This window comes from Neoarius graeffei, chromosome 24, assembly GCF_027579695.1.
Source record: "Neoarius graeffei isolate fNeoGra1 chromosome 24, fNeoGra1.pri, whole genome shotgun sequence".
In the NCBI taxonomy this organism is placed as follows: Eukaryota; Metazoa; Chordata; class Actinopteri; order Siluriformes; family Ariidae; genus Neoarius; species Neoarius graeffei.
The window spans coordinates 14,925,346-14,948,930 of NC_083592.1; the positions used below are offsets into that span (position 1 = coordinate 14,925,346).

The 23,585-nt window shown below is 43.5% G+C and overlaps 1 protein-coding gene across 5 annotated transcripts in view; it reads left to right on the plus strand.

The window, feature by feature from the left end:
• Positions 1-23,585, plus strand: part of wscd2 (WSC domain containing 2) — a 243,045-nt gene that overhangs the window by 196,022 nt on the left and 23,438 nt on the right. For all 5 annotated transcript variants that reach the window (XM_060906763.1, XM_060906761.1, XM_060906764.1 and 2 more), the window contains 3 exons: positions 1,154-1,328; positions 2,893-3,057; positions 3,172-3,372. In XM_060906763.1, coding sequence (XP_060762746.1) covers positions 1,154-1,328; positions 2,893-3,057; positions 3,172-3,372 — 541 coding nt within the window. The remainder of the gene's footprint in view (positions 1-1,153; positions 1,329-2,892; positions 3,058-3,171; positions 3,373-23,585) is intronic.

Genomic DNA, 23,585 nt, shown 5'->3' on the forward strand with positions numbered 1-23,585 from the left:
ACCACATTACATGTTCATGCTCCTGACAGCACAATCAGAAAAAAACTGAACAAGTATGACTTTCATGGAAAGGTGGTGAGGAAAAAGCCTCTTCTCTCCAAAAAAGAATATGGCACCATGACTGAAGTTTGCAAAATTGCATCTGAACAAACCACAAAGGTTCTGTAACAAACAATATTCTTTGGACTGATGGGACCAAGGTGAAGAAGTTTGGTCATCATGCACACAGTAAAAAAAACAAAAACAGAAAACACCTCATACCAGTGGTGAAGCATGGTGAATATCAGTGAATTAAAGCAAAGAAGTATGGGCCAAAATTTCTCCAAAACGATATGAGGGCCTGATAAACTCTGATAGAAAATGTTTACTTCAAGATATTGTTGCTAAATGTTACTGAATTATTATAGGGTGTACTTATTTACAGCGTTGGGAAGGTTACTTTCAAAATGTATGTGAATCAAATTATGAATTACATGTTAAAAATGGTGGCGGCACGGTGGTGTAGTGGTTAGCACTGTCACCTCACAGCAAGAAGGTTCTGGGTTCAAGCCTAGCGGCCGACGTGTGGAGTTTGCATGTTCTCCCCATGTCCACGTGGGTTTCCTCCGGGTGCTCCGGTTTCCCCCACAGTCCAAAAACATGCAAGTTAGGCTAATTGGTGGCTCTAAATTGTGTGTGTGTGTGTGTGTGAATGGCTGTTTGTCTCTGTGTCAGCCCTGTGATGATCTGGCGACTTATGCAGGGTGCACCCTACCTCTCGCCCATAGTCAGCTGGGATAGGCTCCAGCTTGCCCACGACCCTGCACAGGATAAGCGGTTACGGATAATGGATGGATGTTAAAAATGGAGGCAGTAATCTAATCCAAGTTTCACAATATTAAAGTAACGTAACTTTAATTAATTTCTGCTACGCTTGGATTAAATTAGATGTCGAGTATTTTTCATAGCTGGAATGCATATCTTGCACAATACTGTGATGTTGTTTGCATTTTCTGCTTTAAATACAAAAGATAATCGTGAAATTTCCATCCAATGAAAACATTTCTTTCAATCGAGGCCATGGTAATGATTTGGCATCTGTAAGATGAGCTCTGTGTGTGTGTGTGTGTGTGTGTGTGTGTGTGTGTGTGTGTGTGTGTGTGTGCGTACACAGGAGTTTTCTCTAGCTGCTTTGGCTGGGATGAAATGCCACTGTGGTTTCCCCACCACCCTCTTCACCCTGCACGAGCCTGAGGAAGAGGATCTGTGCCTTAATCGCTGTGCAGCCGAGGACTTCGAGAGCTGCGGAAATGACGAATACTTTGTAGTTTACCAAACACAAGTGCAAGGTAATGGCAGTGTTCCTGGAAAGGAAAGCAAATTTCACTCTCAAGCTGAGGACAGAAAAGCACCATCTAATTTGCCATCTAGCACACTGCTTCCATTTTCTGCACGTTTTCAAGATACTTCATGTCATTGTTTAAGCATTTTAGCATTGTGACTTGAAGGGTAGGTGTCCATTCACAAAACTCTGGTTCAAGATGCCAGTCCATTGTTATAGCTTTTTCTTGTATTACATTGAAGTTTTATATATTTGTAAAGTGTCATTGGGCTTTGGAATGGTGCTATAGAAGTAAGAAAAAAAAAACCTTAGTGAAAAGAAAAACTGTCAAAAAAAAATCAACAACATGCTGGTGTGATGTTATCTTCGGTGAATCCACAGTGTTTATTTATCTTGCAGAGGTCTTGCAGTCACTGATTTTGAGATTAATGCCATAACCTCAGCTATTTGTATGCTGATATTACTTCAGCATGAGCTGCAATAAATTCTGATGTTAATACTCTAATTACATATGTGTGTCTATATTATTATTCATGCAGAGGCATAGGTCGAGAATGGTGCACAAGAATGTAGACATGCAGTAAGGCAAACTTGAGCAATCGCATAAATGTAAAACCACACTCTGAAAAGAGCAACATTTTTTTTTCTTCTGTGTACATCATATAGTATATGGGCTGATTGGTTAATTTGATGAAGAGGAGGGTTTATATCCCCATAATGACCAAGACATGTAATGACTTGGCTTTTGAGGTGGTTTATTTCACATCTCTTTCACTTCCCTGTGCAAGGATAATGACGTTATAGCACTAAACACATGATTTTCAACCCCCAACTAAAATTTCCTCTAAATGTCCTCAAAATGCTGGTCATGCAGATTCACCAAAGCTTACAGCTGTGTTCTCTGTCCCTTCTGGTAATTTATACTTTGATTGGACAATCTTTGCTCAGTCTATTTACCTCAAATTTCTTGTACAAAGGCATTTTGAATTGACAGTTAATGAGAAAATAATTGGCTTCTGTGGTATTTCATGTGGACAGCACGGTGGTGTAGAGATTAGCACTGTTGCCTCACAGCAAGAAGGTTCTGGGTTTGAACCCAGTGGCTGACGGGCCTTTCAGTGTGGAGCTTGTATGTTCTCCCCGTGTATGTGTGGGTTTCCTCCAGGTGCTCTGGTTTCCCCCACAGTCCAAAGACATGCAGGTTAGGCTAATTGGTGGCTCTAAATTGACTGTAGGTGTGAATGTGAGTGCGAATGGTTGTTTATCTCTATGTGTCAGTCCTGTGATGATCTGGCGACTTGTCCAGGATGTACCCCACCTCTTGCCCATGGTCAGCTGGGATAGGCTTCAGCTTGCCCGCGACCCTGCGCAGAATAAGCGGTTATAGATAATGGATGGTATTTCATGTGCACTTTCTCCAAATCCTGTTCGCTACAGTATATTTGCTGTGTAGTCACTGCACAAATTGTAAAATGTACATGATTTGAATGATCAGCTACATTTGATAGTGTGTGCATTTTGGGATAACAATTCATTTTATTTGCATCAGTCTTGTTTTTATTTCTCCCTAGACAATCGATGTATGGACCGGCAGTTCCTGCCCACGCGTTCGAAAAAGCTGACGGCCTTAGCAAGCTTCCCTGGAGCTGGAAATACTTGGGCTCGCCACCTCATCGAGTTGGCAACCGGATACTATACAGGGAGTTACTACTTTGATGGTTCACTATACAATAAAGGTGAGTGAGATTCAGATACTGAAAATTGAATACCTTATATTAATTCTTAATATGTAAAATCTGTGTAATTTTCACACGGACAGAATATACGCATTAAAATGGCTGATTCTGCAGGTTTTAAAGGAGAGCGGGACCACTGGCGCAGCGGCAGGACAATTTGCATAAAGACACACGAGAGCGGCAGGAAAGAAATCGAGGCCTTTGACTCCAGCATCCTGATGATCCGCAACCCCTACAAGGCCCTCATGGCTGAATTCAACCGCAAATATGGCGGCCATATTGGATTCGCTTCTCAGGCCCACTGGAAAGGAAAAGGTGAGACTGAATATATACTGTACCAAGGTGATTCTAGAGAGTGCCCTGGCCCAATACAGGGAAATCCAATGGGCCCTCTTGGCATTTTTTTCCTCATTGACGCGTTTATAACATATCAATACAAAGAACCGACTATAGAACTCAAGTTCAAGTTCAACCCTGTCTGAAAGCATTAAGGTTATATTCTGCGTGCTAGCTGTAGTGCTAGATCAAGTTTCCCAATTAGAGAATCATTATGATATCATATAGGCTACACCATGTTGGCTTTTGTCCTCTGTATATAGTTTAAAAGACCAAACTGCTCCAAACTGAGCACCAACTCCTGCTTGTTTCATTATTTCATGACTAGATGATCTCTATCAGTTACCAGAGTTTTGCTTCCTCTTTTCAGCTTCTTGTTTTTCAACTTTCCTTTATGGTTTCCTTAGACGTTCTATTTCTTTCAGAACTTGCAAAATAAACTTGCACAACTCCCATTTGTGAGTGAGATATGGCCTCTTTAGGGGAGTTCCTGGTATAGCATTGGCCACTGCCCATGGGTGGCTTTTTGGGCAAGTTCTGCACTTTGAGAGTTGACGTTTTCAAGGACTTCTAGGTGTCTATCTTCAGGGTGCCCCTCAGAACTCATAGCCAAATATATTAACTTTTCCTTTTATAATTTGTCTGAGGTAAAGATAGAAAAATAACTTTTGAAGACTCTGTAGTAACACTGAAGACTCTGAAGTAACACTGATGTAATTTTAAACACAACTTCACGACTTTCACTTGTCATTGTTTCTGATGAATGGTGGAATGGGAAACGACTTTTTGTGTCATACCTATGAGAGTAATGTTTAACTCACCAGTAGTGTTAAACTCATTTTGGGGGCTGCCCCTACAGCTTTGCATCTTTCCTGTCCCTTTTCCAACCAAACTCAGTTTCCTTTGTATTTTTTTTAGTTTTGGCCAGGCTCCCTGATAATCACATCATCAGTTTTTCTTTGGCTAATCAGACACAAGATACATCACCACTCTTACCAGAGCAGTTGGGGGTTAGGTGTCTTGTTCAAGGGTACTTCAGCCAGCCCCGCTGGTCCAGGGAATCGAACCAGCGACTTTGGTACCAAAGCTGTTTTTCTAGCCATTAGGCCATGGCTTCCCATCCATCCAGCCAAATTCAAGCCTCTAGTGAACTGTGTGTTTTTAATGTTAGTGTTTTTCATTGAGTGTGATCAGGCAGAATGCTATTCTCTGGAGCTCTCTTGACCTCACTGCATGTTGGACAGCTCTCCATGACTATCAGTAAAACAACAACTGAAGGAAAATCTTGAAGAAGAATGGAGCTCATTGCTCCAGGACAGATCCAGAAACTCATCAAATGCCAAAGAGCACCAAAGCTGCTTTAGTCGCTCGTCTTGGGTTTACCATGATTTTTATGTTGGGCTTTTGTTTCTTATTTAATTTGTCACCATCTGTAGATGAAAATTTCCTTTGAAGTCTTCTTGTTGGATGGTGGTTCACTCAGTAAATTACTTAGCTTATGCGAGGGAACAATTACAGTGGTGCTTGAAAGTTTGTGAACCCTTTAGAATTTTCTATATTTCTGCATAAATATGACCTAAAACATCATCAGATTTTTCACACAAGTCCTAAAAGTAGATAAAGAGAACCCAGTTAAACAAATGAGACAAAAATATTATACTTGGTCATTTATTTATTGAGGAAAATGATCCAATATTACATATCTGTGAGTGGCAAAAGTATGTGAACCTTTGCTTTCATTATCTGGTGTGACCCCTTTGTGCAGCAATAACTGCAGCTAAACATTTCTAGTAACTGTTGATCAGTCCTGCACACCGGCTTGGAGGAATTTTAGCCCATTCCTCCGTACAGAACAGCTTCAAATCTGGGATGTTGGTGGGTTTCCTCACATGAACTTCAGGTCCTTCCACAACATTTTGATTGGATTAAGGTCAGGACTTTGACTTGGCCATTCCAAAACATTAACTTGATTCTTCTTTAACCATTCTTTGGTAGAACGACTTGTGTGCTTAGGGTCATTGTCTTACTGCATGACCCACCTTCTCTTGAGATTCATATGGGCAGATATCCTGACATTTTCCTTTAGAATTCACTGGTTTAATTCAGAATTCATTGTTCCATCAATAATGACAAGCCATCCTGGCCCAGATGCAGCAAAACAGGCCCCAACTATGATACAACCGTACCACCACCAAGTTTCACAGATGGGATCAGGTTCTTATGCTGGAATACAGTGTTTTCCTTTCTCCAAACATAACGCTTCTCATTTAAACCAAAAAGTTCTATTTTGGTCTCATCCGTCCACAAAACATTTTTCCAATAGCCTTCTGGCTTGTCCACATGATCTTTAGCAAACTGCAGATGAGCAGCAATGTTCTTTTTGGAGAGCAGTGGCTTTCTCCTTGCAACCCTGCCATGCACACCGTTGTTGTTCAGTGTTCTCCTGATGGTGGACTCATGAACATTAACATTAGCCAATGTGAGAGAGGCCTTCAGTTGCTTAGAAGTTGCCCTGGGGTCCTTTGTGACCTTGCTGACTATTACACGCCTTGCTCTTGGAGCGATTTTTGTTGGTCAACCACTCCTGGGGAGGGTAACAATGGTCTTGAATTTCCTCCATTTGTACACAATCTGTCTGACTGTGATTGGTTGAGTCCAAACTCTTTAGAGATGGTTTTGTAACCTTTTCCAGCCTGATGAGCATCAACAATGCTTTTTCAAGTCAAGTCAAGTCAAGTTTATTTGTATAGCACTTTTAACAATAAACATTGTCGCGAAGCAGCTTTACAGAATTTGAACGACTTAAAACATGAGCTAATTTTATCCCTACTCTATCCCCACTGAGCAAGCCTGCGGCGACGGTGGCAAGGAAAAACTCCCTCAGACGACATGAGGAAGAAACCTCGAGAGGAACCAGACTCAAAAGGGAACCCATCCTCATTTGGGCAACAACAGACAGCATGACTATAATATTAACAGTTTTAACATGAAGTCAGTTTTGTTGATGTTGTAGCTCTTCATTGATGGAAACTTGAGTGCAAAACTGTTCATGACAACTGCAGTCCTAAAATTAGCAAGTCAACTGTAGTCCTCAGCCCTAAAAGCATTACTGTAAGAGTCCAGAGTGTCCTCCAGGTGTGACTTTCAGCTGTCCTCATGGGGCCATCCTCCACAGGAGCGATGCGATGAGACTCCAACCAGACACAGGGCACCAGGATGGATCAAGCAGGTCCGAGGAGCAGAAGAGGTCAGCATCTCGATCCCAGGACCGACATGTAACTCAGAAGGACATATTTGGGGGGGGGGGGGGGGGAGGGAGAGAAAACACAGGTTGTTAGGTATGCCCAATGTCACCTGAATAAGTGTAGGCAACAGGTGTCAATGTCTAAAAATAACACAAGTATTGAGTCTGTGTGGTAGGCTCACAGAGACGAGAGTCCTGACATCAGGCATAATACACAACAATGGCATGTTAATATGGTTAAAAAATATCATGACCTGCTCTGGCTGGATGCTTGAATGGGTGATGGGTGCGCACTCCTCAGCAATGAGACAGTTGGAATTATAGATCAGAGCAAGTGCAGGCAGATGCAGATGGGACCCTTAGGGCTGGCCAAGACAATTCATTTACATTTCACCGGGTCTGGGACATGCGACAAAATGTCTGACGGCCGATTCCCTGCAGGCTACGAGAGCCAGTCGAGGTCTCCACCCTCTCCACCAAAAGATTTCCTGTTGACTCCATGTAACTCAGAGGGACAGATTTGGGGGTGGGGAGGTGGGGGAGAGAAAACACAGGTTGTTAGGTATGCCCAATGTCACCTGAATAAGTAGGAACAGTATACATATTGCACTGAGTACAAGCAGGGACTCCGGCAACTAACTATGACAGCATAACTAAAAGGGGAGAGCTAGAAGGTAACACAGACATGAGGGAGCCCCAGGACATAAAGCAGCCAGCCACTACACCGTCAACAAACTCGAGTGAGCAAGCGAGTGGGGACTGACAGCATCCATACATCCCAGTTTACCAAAACAATCTATGTCTGAGGACCCTCCAGATCTACACCTTTATCTCATAAACACCATTAAGAAAAGGCTTGACTAAACAGATATATTTTCAGCCTAGACTTAAATGCTGAGAGTGTCTGATTCCCGAACATTACTTGGAAGGCTGTTCCATAACTGTGGGGCTTTGTAAGAAAAGGCTCTGCCCCCTGATGTAGCCTTCACTATATGAGGTACCAGCAGATAGCCTGCACCTTTTGATCTAAGTAGGCGTGGCGGGTCATAGAGGAGCAGAAGTTCACTCAGGTACTGTGGTGCAAGACCATTCAGTGCTTTAAAGGTCAATAGTAGTATTTTATAATCAATACGAAATTTGATTGGGAGCCAATGCAGTGTGGATAAGACAGGCATGATGTGGTCATATTTTCTAGTTCTAGTAAGGACTCTTGCTGCTGCATTTTGAACTAACTGGAGCTTGTTTATGCACTTATTGGAACATCCAGACAGTAAGGCATTACAATAATCCAACCTGGAGGTAACGAAAGCATGAACTAGTTTTTCCGCGTCATGTAGTGACATTAAATTTCTTATCTTAGCAATATTTCTGAGATGAAAGAAAGCTATCCGGGTAATGTTATCAATGTGCGTTTCGAATGAAAGACTGGGCTCAATAATCACCCCGAGGTCTTTTACTGCTGCACGTGAAGAAACGGAAAGGCCATCCAGAGTTACTGTGTAATCAGAAAACTTACTTCTAGCTGTATGTGGTCCTAGTACAAGTACTTCAGTCTTGTCAGAGTTAAGCAGAAGGAAATTAATAAGCATCCAGTGTCTAATGTCCTTAACACATTCCTCAGTTCTATTAAGCTGGTGTCTCTCATCAGGTTTTGCAGAAACATACAACTGTGTGTCATCAGCATAACAGTGGAAACTAATATAATGTTTACAAATAATATCACCCAGAGGTAACATATAAAGAAAAAAGCAGTGGACCCAAGACAGAACCTTGTGGAACACCAAACTTTACCTCAGTACGTCTAGAAATATCACCATTTATATCAACATACTGATAACGATCAGTTAAATAAGAGCTGAGCCAGGAGAGGGCCGTTCCCTTAACTCCCACAACATTTTCTAGTCTATCCAGAAGAATGGAATGATCAATGGTATCAAATGCTGCACTAAGGTCAAGCAACACAAGTAGCGAGACACAGCCCTGATCAGACGTCAACAGTAGGTCATTTACTACTTTAACCAAAGCTGTCTCTGTGCTATGATTAGGTCTAAATCCTGACTGATACATTTCATGGATGTTTTTCCTATGTAAATATGAGCATAACTGCTGTGCCACAGCTTTTTCAAGGATCTTGGAGATAAAGGGGAAGTTTGATATTGGCCTATAATTGGACAGCTGACAGGAATCAAGGTCAGGTTTTTTAATCAGGGGTTTGATAACTGCTAGTTTAAAGGATTTGGGTACATAGCCAATCATAAGAGAAGAATTTATTATTTTTAGAAGCGGTTCAATTGCTTCAGGTATTATCTGTTTGAATAGACGTATAGGTAAGGGATCTAGTACGCAAGTTGAGGCTTTTGATGCCGAGATTAATGAAAGTAATTCAGTTTCTTTAAGGGGAGTAAAACATTCTAATTGCTGATCTGATAGAGTTATATTGTTAACTACAGGGTCACTTACATTGTCTGACCTTAAATTAGTAGTTTGAATTTTTTGTCGGATATTCTCAATTTTGTCATTAAAAAAATTCATGAAATTGTTGCTATTACATACTGCAGGTGTGCATGTGTCTATAGTGGACTTATTCCTGGTTAATTTTGCTACAGTATTAAATAGGAATCTAGGATTATTTTTGTTATCTTCTATTAGGGAGGATAGCTTTTTCTGAGGTCCTCAGAAATCTCCTTTGTTCGTGCCATGATACACTTCCACAAACGTGTTGTGAAGATCAGACTTTGATAGATCCCTGTTCTTTAAATAAAACAGGGTGCCCACTCACACCTGATTGATTGAAAACACCTGACTCTAATTTCACCTTCAAATTAACTGCTAATCCTAGAGGTTCACATACTTTTGCCACTCACAGATGTGTAACATTTGGATCATTTTCCTCAATAAATAAATGACCAAGTAGAATATTTTTGTCTTGTTTGTTTAACTGGGTTCTCTTTATCTACTTTTAGGAATTGTGTGAAAATCTGATGATGTTTTAGGTCATATTTATGCAGAAATATAGAAAATTCTAAAGGGTTCACAAACTTTCAAGCACCACTGTATAAGAAGACACGCTAACTATTTCCAAATGGTAGAGCTCCTACTGATTCATGAATGATGATGGACTATTACAGAAACAGACTGTAGTCATGCTCTTATGCTATTTATACATGTTTTCAGTTTATGATTGTTGCCTTTGAAGTTGATGTATCAATCCAAATCTTCTGATTATTCCATTTCTTACTTGAACACTGAACCCAGCCCAATGAAATATTTTCCACAAGTCAGCAGGATGTTCAACAGGAAGGTGCATCATTCAAATTTCCTAAATTTCCTACAAAGAACAAAGTTAGCTCTCTCATCCTTTTTTTAACTGCGAGCAACTTGACACTGGTGAAAGTGATCACTATTATCGACACCTCACGTTACTCCTCAAACGTGTGTTTAGATACAAAATGGCGACTGTCAAATGAAATGAGTAAGAAACAAAGTAGGTTTCGAAAAGATCATGAAATATTGCTGAATTTAGTGAGTAAAAACATGTCCATGATCTTTCCACCATGCTTACCTGCAATGATAACATCCAAGCTTTCCTAAAATTGCTGATCATGCTAAAAAAAAAAAAAAATTCCATCTCGGGTAATGAGCTATGTCATCAGACAACAAGATCAAAGGGCAAGGGGGGGTCTTCCAGTTGATTAATTAACCAATAATAACTGTTGTAACTGAAACTCACCTTTGTAAAATTGTTTTTTATTGGTAAATCTGAGAAGGTGTCGATAATTGTAGCCACCACTCTTATGCTAATTCTAGTTCCTTTTCATAGACAAAGTAAAATCACTCTTATCAAAAGAAATGATTGATGGAGATAAATTACACGAGGCATACTTTGGCAATCTGATCAAGTTAAACCAGCTTCCAATATTTTTTTTCTTAAGTTTCACCAATTCACAAGTCATATCTCTATTGCCCTGCTCCATTTGAGATATGTAACATTGCACCATTTTCCTCAGTAAATAAATGATATTATATAATATATTATATTATATCATTATATAATATATAATATCATTTATTTACAAGTATAATATTTTTGTCTCATTTGTTTAAATGGGTTCTCTTCATCTACTTGTAGGACTTGTGTGAAAATCTGATGATGTTTTAGGTCATATTTATGCAGAAATATAGAAAATTCTAAAGGGTTCACAGACTTTCAAGCACCACTGTACTGTATATTTCAGACTGATGCATGTGCATCAGTTGCACTGGTCTGGATCCGTCCTTGTTTATATGCATGTCTTTGGGGTCAGGACTTGGTAATAAGGTCTTCAGCAGTATGTTGCTTATGTTTTGATACCTAATAACTGTACCGGTAAGCACGGGCGATTGCTCTAAGACAACGAGGGAGGCTCAGCCTCCTCTAAAAATGCCCTTATAACTTTAATGTGTGCGTGAGTTTTTCCCCCTCGTGACAGCACGATGCAGCGCAGCCTCAGTGCACTTCAATGGCATTTGGGAGCTATGCACTTTTCAATCTCAAAATGCAAGACGGCTATTGGACAAATACTGCGAAAACGCCCGCCCACGGACTCCCACGGACTCCCAGCCTCAGTGGACTTCAATGGCATTTGGGAGCGATGCGCTTTTCAATCTCAAAATGCAAGACGGTTATTGGACAAATACTGCGAAAACGCCCACCCACGGACTCCGAGCCTCACATGGGAGGGACATGGCAAAGCTTTCCGCGAGGAGACTGGTGATTGGTGAAAGCGGCCGGATATTTTCTTTGATTGACAGCTCGATTCAACTATAGACAGGCAGCGGTGAATTTCAGTTCAGTCGCATGCGGAATCGGAAGTGCTAAGGTGTATTGTAAGAGATCAGCTTACATTTCAATTTAATTCATTACATACGGTTTCTACCAGCTTTTTTAGTTTGTATATATTTTCATTGTAAATAAAGTGTAAATATAGTGCTGTCAAGTTTGCTATCTTCTCATCTCATCTCATTATCTCTAGCCGCTTTATCCTTCTACAGGGTCGCAGGCAAGCTGGAGCCTATCCCAGCTGACTACGGGCGAGAGGCGGGGTACACCCTGGACAAGTCGCCAGGTCATCACAGGGCTGACACATAGACACAGACAACCATTCACACTCACACCTACAGTCAATTTAGAGTCACCAGTTAACCTAACCTGCATGTCTTTGGACTGTGGGGGAAACCGGAGCACCCGGAGGAAACCCACGCGGACACGGGGAGAACATGCAAACTCCACACAGAAAGGCCCTTGCCGGCCCCGGGGCTCGAACCCAGGACCTTCTTGCTGTGAGGCGACAGCGCTAACCACTACACCACCGTGCTGCCCGTTTGCTATCTTAGTTCCAGAAATTTCGTTTATTTGAGTGACTGAACTTGAACTTGAGGGGGCTAGTCAGCTAGCAAGAAAGCTGCGCATGGATGCCAAGCATTGCTGATTTAATTTTGGCGAAGCCATTTGCCAGTCTTCCTTTCGAGGAAAAAATTAAAATTAAAGAGCAGGGTAGACCAACGCCTCAAATTGACTTGGTGAAAAAGGTAGGGAATAATACTCGTTCCTTTCAGCTCTCCTGGTACGAGAAAGTGAATTGGCTAACAGCAAGTGACCCACATCAACAACAGTAAATAGGCTACTTTAGTAATATGTCATGGATGGACCAAAAATATAGAATCTATTTAAAATGTTTATGCTGAGTATATTATATTGGAATATATATTTTTCTGGATATGAATTAAACACAGCTACAATTTGGAAAACATTTTAAACAAAAACACAGCCGAGAACATTTCACACTACAGACCTGGATTAAAAGTGAAGGGTTATCAAAATTGTCAATAAAACATTTCTCAGTCAAAATAAGTAAAATATAGGGAAAGTGTCATTGAATGAAATGTGTGGCACCCAGCTCTACTGCTGAGGTTCCTGACAAAGAGCTGCTTTCAATAATGATCAATTTTTAAACAACATGCCACAATTTTAAAATATAAAATGTTAAAATATACCCCTCCAACACCACCATCATGTATATTGGACAGTAGGCTAATGGGCCAAAAGAACCTGTTATTTCACAGTTTGTGACCCTGCCAACAATCAGCCAGATCAGAGGCAAGAGTATGGGTAAAATTGATGTGTTTTTTCTTTTAAAATCTGGAAATGTCGTAACCGACCAGCCTCCCCTGTTTGAAAGACTACCAGCCGCCACTGCCGGTAAGTGTATGGTAAATTAACTTTGCAGTGTTAGTTGCATAATGGCTTGATTTCTAAAGCAGTATTGGTTTAGGTAATATTGTAGTTTTGTTTCAAAATGACCTCAGGAAAGCAAACTTTCCAGAAATAACCACAGCAGCACTGAACTTCTTTCACGAAGCTGGTCTGTGTAGTATATCTGAGTAATTCCACAATCCATTATTGCCCCACAGATTTACTAATTTACATTTACTATTATGTAATGGGAAATCCCATTTTAAACACGTGTGTATGTGTATATATATAAAGTGTCCTTCACAACATCCTCTGTGCATGTTTCAGTTTAGTAACTTGACTTCAGAAATCCACGAGTCATCCCTTATAGGCAACAGTACATTTTAGTTCCATTCACTCGAATTTGTCATGTGAACACTTCGACACCATGAAATATTTGGAATAAATCACATGTTCAACAGGAAAAAACAGTATCAGGATTTTCTCGGAAGGAAAAAATGTCATGTCCTGTCATTCTTTTTTTCTTTATTTTCTTTAGTGATGTGAAATATGAGGGTCGCATGGTGGTGTAGTGGTTAGCACTGTCGCCTCACAGCAAGAAGGTTCTGGGTTCGAGTCCAGTGGCTGACAGGGGCCTTTCTGTGTGGAGTTTGCATGTTCTCCCCGTGTCTGCGTGGGTTTCCTCCGGGTGCTCCAGTTTCCTCCACAGTCCAAAGACATACAGTTAGGTTAACATGGGGCAGCCATGACCTGAGGTTGGGCTGAAAGTGCCCTTGAGGCACCTAACCCCCAACTGTTCCCTGGGTGCTGTAGCATAGCTGCCCACTGCTCTGGGTATGTCAGTGTGCTCATTGCTCACTTGTGTGTTCATGTGTGTATTCACTGCTTCAAATGGGTTAAATGCAGAGGAAACATTTCACTTTGCTTAAGTCTGTGCTTGAGTGTGTGTGTGATAAATAAAGCCTTCTTGGCTCAAGAATGAGGTTATTGGTTTGGCCAAATTACAACTGCAATGCAACCCTGTTCTGCAAATGTACACAATTTTTTATTTATATGAATTACTCATTAAAAAAAAACATTGATAGCGTAGATGCTAGTTAACCACATTTTGTGTATTTACTAATCTATGCAAAAAAAATCCCTTAGCATTGTTAATTTCAACACAGGAGTGTTACTGATTTAAGAGGAAGTTTTAAAGTTGCGCCTTACGTTTTTGACTAAAGCATTTAATGACACTGTTATGGGTCATTTCCCATTCTTGCAGTTCTATTTTGCCTGAAATTATTAAGCAGATTTCATTTCTCTTGAGGTTCACTGTCTCACTGTGTCCACTGCAAAAAAATGAAAACTGAATTTGAGGAGAAAATTCCTTAATACTAGGGAAATGATCTTGCTGCATGGACAAATAATTTTACTTGTCAAGACATTTTGGAAGGGCGGCACGGTGGTGTAGTGGTTAGCGCTGTCGCCTCACAGCAAGAAGGTCCTGGGTTCGAGCCCCGGGGCCGGCGAGGGCCTTTCTGTGTGGAGTTTGCATGTTCTCCGCGCGGGTTTCCTCCGGGTGCTCCGGTTTCCCCCACAGTCCAAAGACATGCAGGTTAGGTTAACTGGTGACTCTAAATTGACCGTAGGTGTGAATGTGAGTGTGAATGGTTGTCTGTGTCTATGTGTCAGCCCTGTGGTGACCTGGCGACTTGTCCAGGGTGTACCCCGCCTTTCGCCCGTAGTCAGCTGGGATAGGCTCCAGCTTGCCTGCGACCCTGTAGAAGGATAAAGCGGCTAGAGATGATGAGATGAGATGAGATGAGATGAGAAGACATTTTGGAATAAGTTGGTTACAATCTAGAACTAGTTTTAATAATCTCAGAGTTGATGTCTTATTCTAATACACTTGACAAGTAAAAAATGATTTGTTGTTTTAACTTAAAAAAAAGTTAGTGCAAGGGCTGCCTTAAAATTTTGAGTTCACTGAAATTAATATTGTAAGTTCACAACAATTTAACTTACTATGTGAATTTCAATGAACTCAAAATTCTAACTTTTTTAAGTTAAAACAAATTTTTTACAGTGGAGGAAATGCTAGATCATTTCAACTATATTCAAGATATTCTAACTTGTTAAGATATCATTTTTGCAGTGTAGAAGAGTACAAGACATCAATTCTGAGATAATTAAAACTAGTTCAAGATTGTTACCAATTTATTCCAAGATGTCTTCCCTTCCAAAAAAAGAAGTTTATTCAAGTGTGCTTCTAGTATACTTCTTTTAAACTAAAAATAAGAGAGTATGCTTTCAGTTTACTTTTTATTGACTTATCAGAGATATACTTAATAAAGTTATACATAAGTATACTTGGCTTATACTGAAAAGTATATAGAAAAGTCTAAGCATATTAAGCTTATACTTAAACTTTTGATCAAGATATAATTAACAAAAGTATAATAAAGTATTAAAATATTTGTGCCTTATGTTTAAGTATACTTGCCCTGTAATTGTGCTTCAGCATTGTTGACTCTTAGGTATGTCTGTGGTTCCATATAAGTTTTTTTTCTTTTTTTTTCTCCTGAGTGGGATAATTAATTTTTATTTATTTATTTATTTATTTATTTTTCTTTAGAGCTTGGATGTCAATTTCAGTCGTCATTGCCATGTTTTTATACTTTGGCATTTAATACAATGTGGCTTTAAATTTCGATTTTTAAAGAAAATGAATATGTTCTTAATCCTGAGTATCTCTTGTTATTTTGTGAATTCTTACCTTTATAACTTCATTGTCACTTAAGGTACAAAACACTTAAGTTGTCTACTGGTAGTGTGCATGAGGTAAGGGTTAGGGCTAGAAAACTAATAGTATACCTAGAAGGGTAATTGCAGGATACTTCAAAACTAAAAAGTGGACTAGATGTATATAACCAGTAACTAATAGTATATTTCCAGTATAGTACTACAAAGTATACTTTAGTAAACTAAAAAGTGGACTAGAAGTCTAAAACAAGTAAACTCATAGTATATTTCCAGTCTACTATGAAGTACGTATGCTTTTGTAAACTAAAGAATGGACTACAAGTATAGAACTAGTAAGTTTGCTTGCAGTATACTTGCAGTACAAAATAAAAAATACTAAGTTGTATACTCAAAGTTTACTTCTCTTAGATTTAAAGCATACTTTTTATAAACTTAAAGCGGGTCAATTTAGTCCCAAGAAATATTAGATTAGTTTACTTACAAGTATACTGTAAGTACATTGATATCAGTATACTTGGTACACAAAAATATACTTAAAGAAATATACTTTAATTAAGTATACTTCATAAAATGAACTTGAAGTGAACTACTTTTTGATAAGGGTTGTCAAGTAAAATTATCTGTTCATGCAGCAAGATAAATTCACTAGTATTAAGGAATTTTCTCTTCAAATTCAGTTTTCAGTTTTTTGCAGTGTATGTTGTTGTAGCAACATGCTGCTTGTCTCAGTAATGTCTACTGTATCTGATACATACTGAATCAGCCATTCACAAGTGTCACTGTATAATGGTGTGAAGTAGCACACGTAACACAATACTGTTATCTGTATCAGTATTTTGATTTAAGTGGGTGTGGCCTTTTTTCTTCATTTGTTTCTTAATGAACCCTAGCAATATGAAATATTGAGAAACACTGGAGGGGAATACCCAGATATAGAAATGGCAGCACTGTCAGAGTGGCATGTGAATTCTGGCTTTGACTGTTCCTCAACCTCAGCTACATCACTCCAGTTCAGAAATGGTTTCAACTAGAGATGTGTGCGAGACTTTTTTAATAATCCCACTCCTTGTTCAGCTATTATATTTAATATAACACATTTAGTTGGTTCTGTTCCCAAAATATAAATGTTACTAAGGATGGAGGAATGAACACCGCATGTTCATGTGATTGAATCTGGACTTTCTTCGTCCACCAAACTTATAGCCAAAAGGACACTATGTGAACATCTGACTGTAGCAGGTCGGATGGGTGGGTGGAGCACAGAAGGATGGCAGGCCAGAACTGAGTTCACAAAACCCGTTTATTTTAGCTTTTCAGCCTTAACTATGCACACACACACACACACACACACTCCCATCGCCTGGTTGGGGAGAGAGCCCGCTCTGCTCTCCCTCTCTTCCTTAAATAGGGCGCAGTCACTGGGGAAGACACACAAACAGGTTAATTCACCTCAGGTGTAGTGATTCTGCCTGAGTGATTCTACCTTCCCTGACTCCGCCCTCCAGTCACAGACCGCCGCTTGACCACGCCCCCACTGCCATATACCCCCACCGCCCGACTCAGGCCGGGCAGCCGTCCGGCCTGCAGCCGACTCCCCCCCCCTTTGACGGGAGAGGAAGTCCGCCACGACCATCTGCGCCCCCGGCCTGTGGACCACCTTGAAGTTAAAGGGTTGGAGTGCCAGATACCAAGGGGTGATCCGCGCGTTGGCATCCTTCATGTGGTGGAGCCACTGGAGGGGCGTGTGGTCTGAACAGAGGGTGAAAGAGCGTCCCAGCAGGTAGTAACGGAGGGTGAGGACCGCCCACTTGATGGCCAGGCACTCCTTCTGTATGGTGCTGTAGCGCCCCTCACGCACTGACAGCTTACAACTTATGTACAGCACTGGGCGATCCTCCCCCTCCTGGGACAAAACAGCCCCCAGCCCTCTGTCCGACGCGTCCGTCTGCAATATAAAAGGGAGAGAAAAGTCAGAGGAGTGTAACAGTGGCCCCCCACACAGTGCAGCCTTTACCTCAGAAAAAGCCCACTGGCATTGCTCCGTCCACTGGACCGGATCTGGTGCCCCCTTTTTCGTGAGATCAGTCAGCGGGCTGGTGACGTCCGAATAATTAGGTATAAACCTACGATAATAGCCAGCCAGCCCCAGGAACTGTCTCACCCCCTTTTTGGTCTTGGGCCTTGGGCAGGCCGCAGTCGCTGCCGTCTTGTTAATTTGGGGATGCACCTGCCCATTGCCCAAGTGGAAGCCCAGATACCGTACTTCCACCTGCCCAATCGCACACTGGTTTGGGTTGGCTGTGAGACCCGCCCACCTCAGCAACCTAAGGACGGCCCTCAGGTGTTGTAAGTGCCGCGGCCAGTCATTACTATAAATAATGATGTCATCAAGGTACGCGGCCGCATAGGTGGCATGGGGGCGGAGGACCCTATCCATCAGCCACTGAAATGTAGCGGGTGCCCCAAACAGCCCAAAAGGAAGTGTGACAAACTGGTGTAAGCCGAACGGTGTGGAAAAGGCCATTTTTTCTCGGGAAAATGGAGTCAAGGGGATCTGCCAATAACCCTTCATCAAATCCAGTGTCGAGTAAAAGCGAGCCGTGCCTAGTCGATTGAGCAACTCATCAATATGAGGCATTGGGTACGCGTTGAATTTAGACACCGCGTTGACTTTTCTATAGTCCATACAGAACCGGACCGACCCGTCAGCCTTGGGTACCAAGACCACCAGGCTGCTCCAGTCACTGTGGGACCCCTCGATGATGCCCATTTCGAGCATGGCCTCGAGTTCTTACCGAACCATTTTTTTCTTGTGTTCGGGTAACCTGTAAGGGCGGCTACGCAGTACCACCCCCAGGGGCGTCTCAATGTGTTGCTCTATGAGGTCGGTGCGGCTGGGCAGGGGCGAGAACACGTCCAAAAATTCGGTCTGCAACTGGGCAACCTCTGCGAGTTGGGTCGGGGAGAGGTGGTCTCCACAGGGGACCGGAGAGGTACGCGATGCCAATGCTCCCTTTTGAACCTCCGGCCCCAGCTACGCCTTCTCCGGAACCACCGACACCAACGCCACGGGGACCTCCTCGTTCCAGAGTTTGAGCAGATTGAGGTGGTAAATCTGTAGCGCCCCGCCCCTGTCTGTTTGCCTCACCTTGTAGTCGACGTCCCCGACTCACCGTGTGACCTCAAAGGGTCCTTGCCACTTGGCGACCAATTTGGAGCTCGATGTGGGCAACAGTACGAGTACTTTATCTCCCAGTGTGAACTCCCTAAGGTGCGTACCCTTGTCGTACAGGCAGGTTTGCCGTTCTTGGGCCTGCCGCAAATTCTCCTGGGTTAGATGTGTGAGAGTGTGGAGTTTTGCGCACAGGTCCATAACGTATTGAATTTCATTTTTACTTGGTGAAGGTCCCTCCTCCCAATTTTCTCGGAGCACGTCTAAAATGCCATGCGGCTTACGCCCATATAACAATTCGAATGGGGAGAACCCCGTGGAGGCTTGGGGGACCTCTCCCACTGAAAACAACAAGGGTTCAAGCCATTTATCCCAATTACGTGTGTCCTCGCTTACGAATTTCCTAATTATATTTTTGAGGGTGTGACTGAATCGTTCGACTAAACCGTCCATTTGTGGGTGATACACGCTGGTGCGGATCGGCTTAATACCTAATAACCCATAAAGTTCGTTCAGTGTTCGTGACATAAGCGCGGTGCCTTGGTCAGTCAGAATCTCTTTTGGGATTCCAACTCGGGAGATGACGCGGAAGAGTGCCTCCGCAATACTGCGTGCTGAGATATTGCGAAGAGGCACCGCTTCCGGGTATCGCGTTGCATAGTCCACCAGAACTAATATAAAGCGGTACCCTCGTGTTGACTGATCTAATGGCCCGACGAGATCCATCCCAATTCTTTCGAACGGGGTCTCGATTAATGGGAGAGGGCGCAAAGGCGCTTTTGGGATGGCCGCTGGATTTACTAACTGGCATTCGCGGCACGCCGTACACCACCTACGGACATCGCCGCAAATCCCTGGCCAGTAGAACCGGGCCATTATTTGGGCTAGTGCTTTATTCTGCCCTAAGTGTCCAGCCATGGGATTAAAGTGAGCCGCCTGGAATACCAATTCCCGGCGGCTCTTCGGAATCAAAAGCTGCGTGACTCGCTCTTTGGTTTGAGTGTCCTGCGTCACTCGGTATAATCTATCCTTCATAATTGCGAAGTAGGGGAAGGGCAGGGTGGCGTTTGGCTGGAGCATTTGACCATCGATTACTCTCACTTGGTCAAACGCATGCCGCAGAGTCTCGTCTCGCGACTGCTCTAATGGAAACTCCGCGAGGGATTCCCCGAGAGAGAGAGAGGAGGAGCCGGCGGCTCCTCACTCTGACAAAGAGCTGACGTAGATGGCTCTGTGACAGCTGCTCCCGTCAATGCGACACCGGGACCTCCCCTTATTAAACTACGGCAGGACCCACTCTTCACTAGGTGACTCATTAATTCCCCAAATCCCGGCCAATCTGTCCCCAAAATTATTGAGTGGGTAAGGCGAGGATTAACCGCAGCCTTCACTATAAATTTTTCCCCTCGAAAAAAAAATGTGGACCAACACTAAAGGGTAGCTGTGAACATCCCCGTGCACACACAACACCTTCACCAATTGTGCTCCCCCCAATGCCTCATCTTGCACCAGGTTTTGGTGGATTGAGGTCTGATTACAACCAGAATCCACCAACGCCTGATGTGTATTCTCTTGGATACTCACCGGTATGCGATACGCTCCGGCCCGATCGAGGGCGGCTCCTGGCGCGTCGGGGATCCAAACCACCGTGCCCACCTCCATTACCGAGCACTGCTGTTGGAGGTGGCCCGGCTCCCCGCAGCACCAGCAAACCGGCCCGGGCTTCCTCTCTGCACTGGTGCTCTGGGGCTCACTCACCTGAGGGGGGGGAGAGACAGACACAGAAGGGAGGAATGGGAGGGCACCGGCGGGCCGGCTAGGGTGGGGCTGGCCCCCGCCTCCGCGGTGGGGGAACGGGGCGAGGACACAGGAGGAGAGGGAGAGAGAGAGGAGAGGGGAGAAGAGGTTGTCTGCTGTCCTGCCATCGAGACAGCTGCCATATGGTCCTCCGCCAGCTCGATTGCCTGATCCAGTGACGCCGGGCGGTGGCACTGGACCCACTCTGCAGCTCCGGCTGGTAGACGCGCGCTGAACTGCTCCAGCGCCACCTGGTCGATGATCCCCTCGGCGTCGCGGTTGTCGGCCCTCAACCACTGTCCGCAGGCGTCCCAGAGTTGCTGGCCAAACGCGAACGGCCGGCCGACTTCCTCCAAGCGCAAAACGCGGAAGCGCTGCCGTTGTTGCTCAGGGGTGCGCCCCACACGCTGGAGGACGGCCCGACGAAGGTCCGCTTAGGCCAGCCGGCGGTTGGCGGGGAGCTGTAGCGCGGCCAGTTGCGCCTCTCCCGTTAGCAGGGGGAGGAGGCGCGCCGCGCGCTGTTCCATCGGCCACCCCGAGGTTTCTGCCACCTGCTCAAAGAACGTGAGGAAGGCTTCAGGGTCGTCCTGTGGGCCCATCTTCGTCAGGGTGAAGGGGGAAGGCCCCGCGGCGGTGGACCCCACCGATGCGAGGAGGTGCCGGAACGCCTGTCGCTCTTCCTGCTGAGCCAGCACCAGGGCCTCGAACTGCTGTTCCTGTTCCTTCCGGAGCGCGACTAGTGCCTGGTGCTGGCTTTCCTGGGCCGTGGCGAGGGCGTGGACCAGCTTGGCAAAAGGGGAGGACTCCATGGGGCTGTTCTGCTTCGGCGCTCCAAATCCCGGGTTTCGGCACCACTGTAGCAGTTCGGATGGGTGGGTGGAGCACAGAAGGACAGCAGGCCAGAACTGAGTTCACAAAACCTGTTTATTTTAGCTTTTCAGCCTTAACTATGCACATATATACACACACACACACACTCCCGTCGCCTGGTTGGGGAGAGAGCCCGCTCTGCTCTCCCTCTCTTCCTTAAATAGGGTGCGGTCACTGGGGAAGACACACAAACAGGTTAATTCACCTCAGGTGTAGTGATTCTGCCACTTACCTTCCCTGACTCCGCCCTCCGGTCACAGACCGATGCCTGACCACGCCCCCACTGCCACACTGACCTTCACAAACAGATGTGTTTGTTGAACATCCCATTCCAAAACCATAAGGAGCTGCTCTTATAATAAGGTCCACTCTTCTGGGAAGTTTTTTTACTAAAGTCAGATCAGGCAGTGATGTTGGGTGAGGAGATCTAGGGTGCAGTCAGTGTTCTAGTTCATCCCAAAAGTGTTCAGTGGGGCTGAGTTCAGTCAGGGCTCTGTGCAGGACAGTCAAGTTCTTCCACTCCAACCTTAACACACCATGTCTAGAGCTTGCTTTGTGCACAGGGGCATTATCATGCTGGAACAGGTTTGGGCTTCTTAGTTCCAGTGAAAGGAAATTATAATTCTACAGCATACAAAGACATTCTGTACAATTGTGTACTTCTAATGTTGTGGTAACAGTTTGTAGAAGGTGCACATATGGGTGTGATGTTCGTCCATCCATCCATTATCCGTAACCACTTATCTTGTGCAGGGTTACGGGCAAGCTGGAGCCTATCCCAGCTGACTATGGGCGAGAGGCGGGGTACACCCTGGACAAGTTGCCAGGTCATCTCAGGACTGACACACAGAGAAAAACAACCATTCACACTCACATTCACACCTACGGTCAATTTAGAGCTGCCAGTTAGTCTAACCTGCATTTCTTTGGACTGTGAGGGAAACTAGAGCACCTGGAGGAAACCCATGCAGACACCGGTAGCAAATCCTGCATAGCAGTTACAGATTTGAAGCACAATTACAGTGCTATGCGTAGATGTAAATATAATGTTTTTCAACCGGTTTTGCCCGTGTATCGATCGAATCAACATATTTCCAGTGTTCGGACTGTTCCACATGTCATTATTTACACTGATTCGGATAATTCCGGGAATTTCCGTATCCTTATGTTAGCTGCGCTGTGATTGGCCAAGAGGTGACCTGATTCATGCTCTCGGCTAATCACAGCGCATGTTAAATGCAGTGCTCAGAAATGTGCAGTAGTGACGTGTAGTCTTCTTCCTGGAAGTAAACTGTCTTCGTCGGTCGTGTTCCAGAACTGAAACTTTCGATTTCTCTTACAAACTAGTATCAGGTATGAAGTGAAGACAGTCATACAACAGGAGGACACTGGAGAAAGCAAAGTCCGTGACATACAACAAATTATCTCCGCAACTTCAGCACGCTCAGTTGAATTAAATGTTGTACGGATGGGTGTCTTTCAGTATTGACCTTATTAAGTCCAGTATTAGACTGGTGCACAGTTCAGGAAGTAAATACAGTATTAATTTTATTGTTATTGGAAGACCTGTACATAAATATTTTGTGTTTTACTCTGGCTTTTATTGTTGATCATGATGAAACCCTGTATTACAGTACAATCTCAGTTATCTGAACCCCTTTTATCTGAACATCCTCTTCGTCAGCCAAACTTTTTCCTCAGAGAGTTTGGATAATTGGGTTTATACTGTACAGCAAACCCTGCATTTATTTTCCTCAAAAAGTAGCTCAAAATGGCCGAGATTGCATCTCTGAGCTTCCCTGAAATTTGGTTTGGGCTCCAGACCCCCGACCTAATAAGAAGCCTCGCTTCATTTGGACATGCTACTCTTTTTCATTTGTCAGTGTTAGCATCTCTGTTTTTTGTTGGACCTGCAAAAATCTACATCTTAGCAAGTGAAAATATCTTGAATAGAGTCGAAGTTTAGTTCTTTTTGGAAAGAACTGTAAGGTGGCAATGCGACCCACTGCGCCACCATACTGCCGTTTCATTTTTGGTTTAATCTTAATCCCATGCTTTCCATACTGCATGGAAAGTAATAATTAATGTTATAATTAGCTTATCTGTCCATAAGGCTGACGAGTTATTGCCAT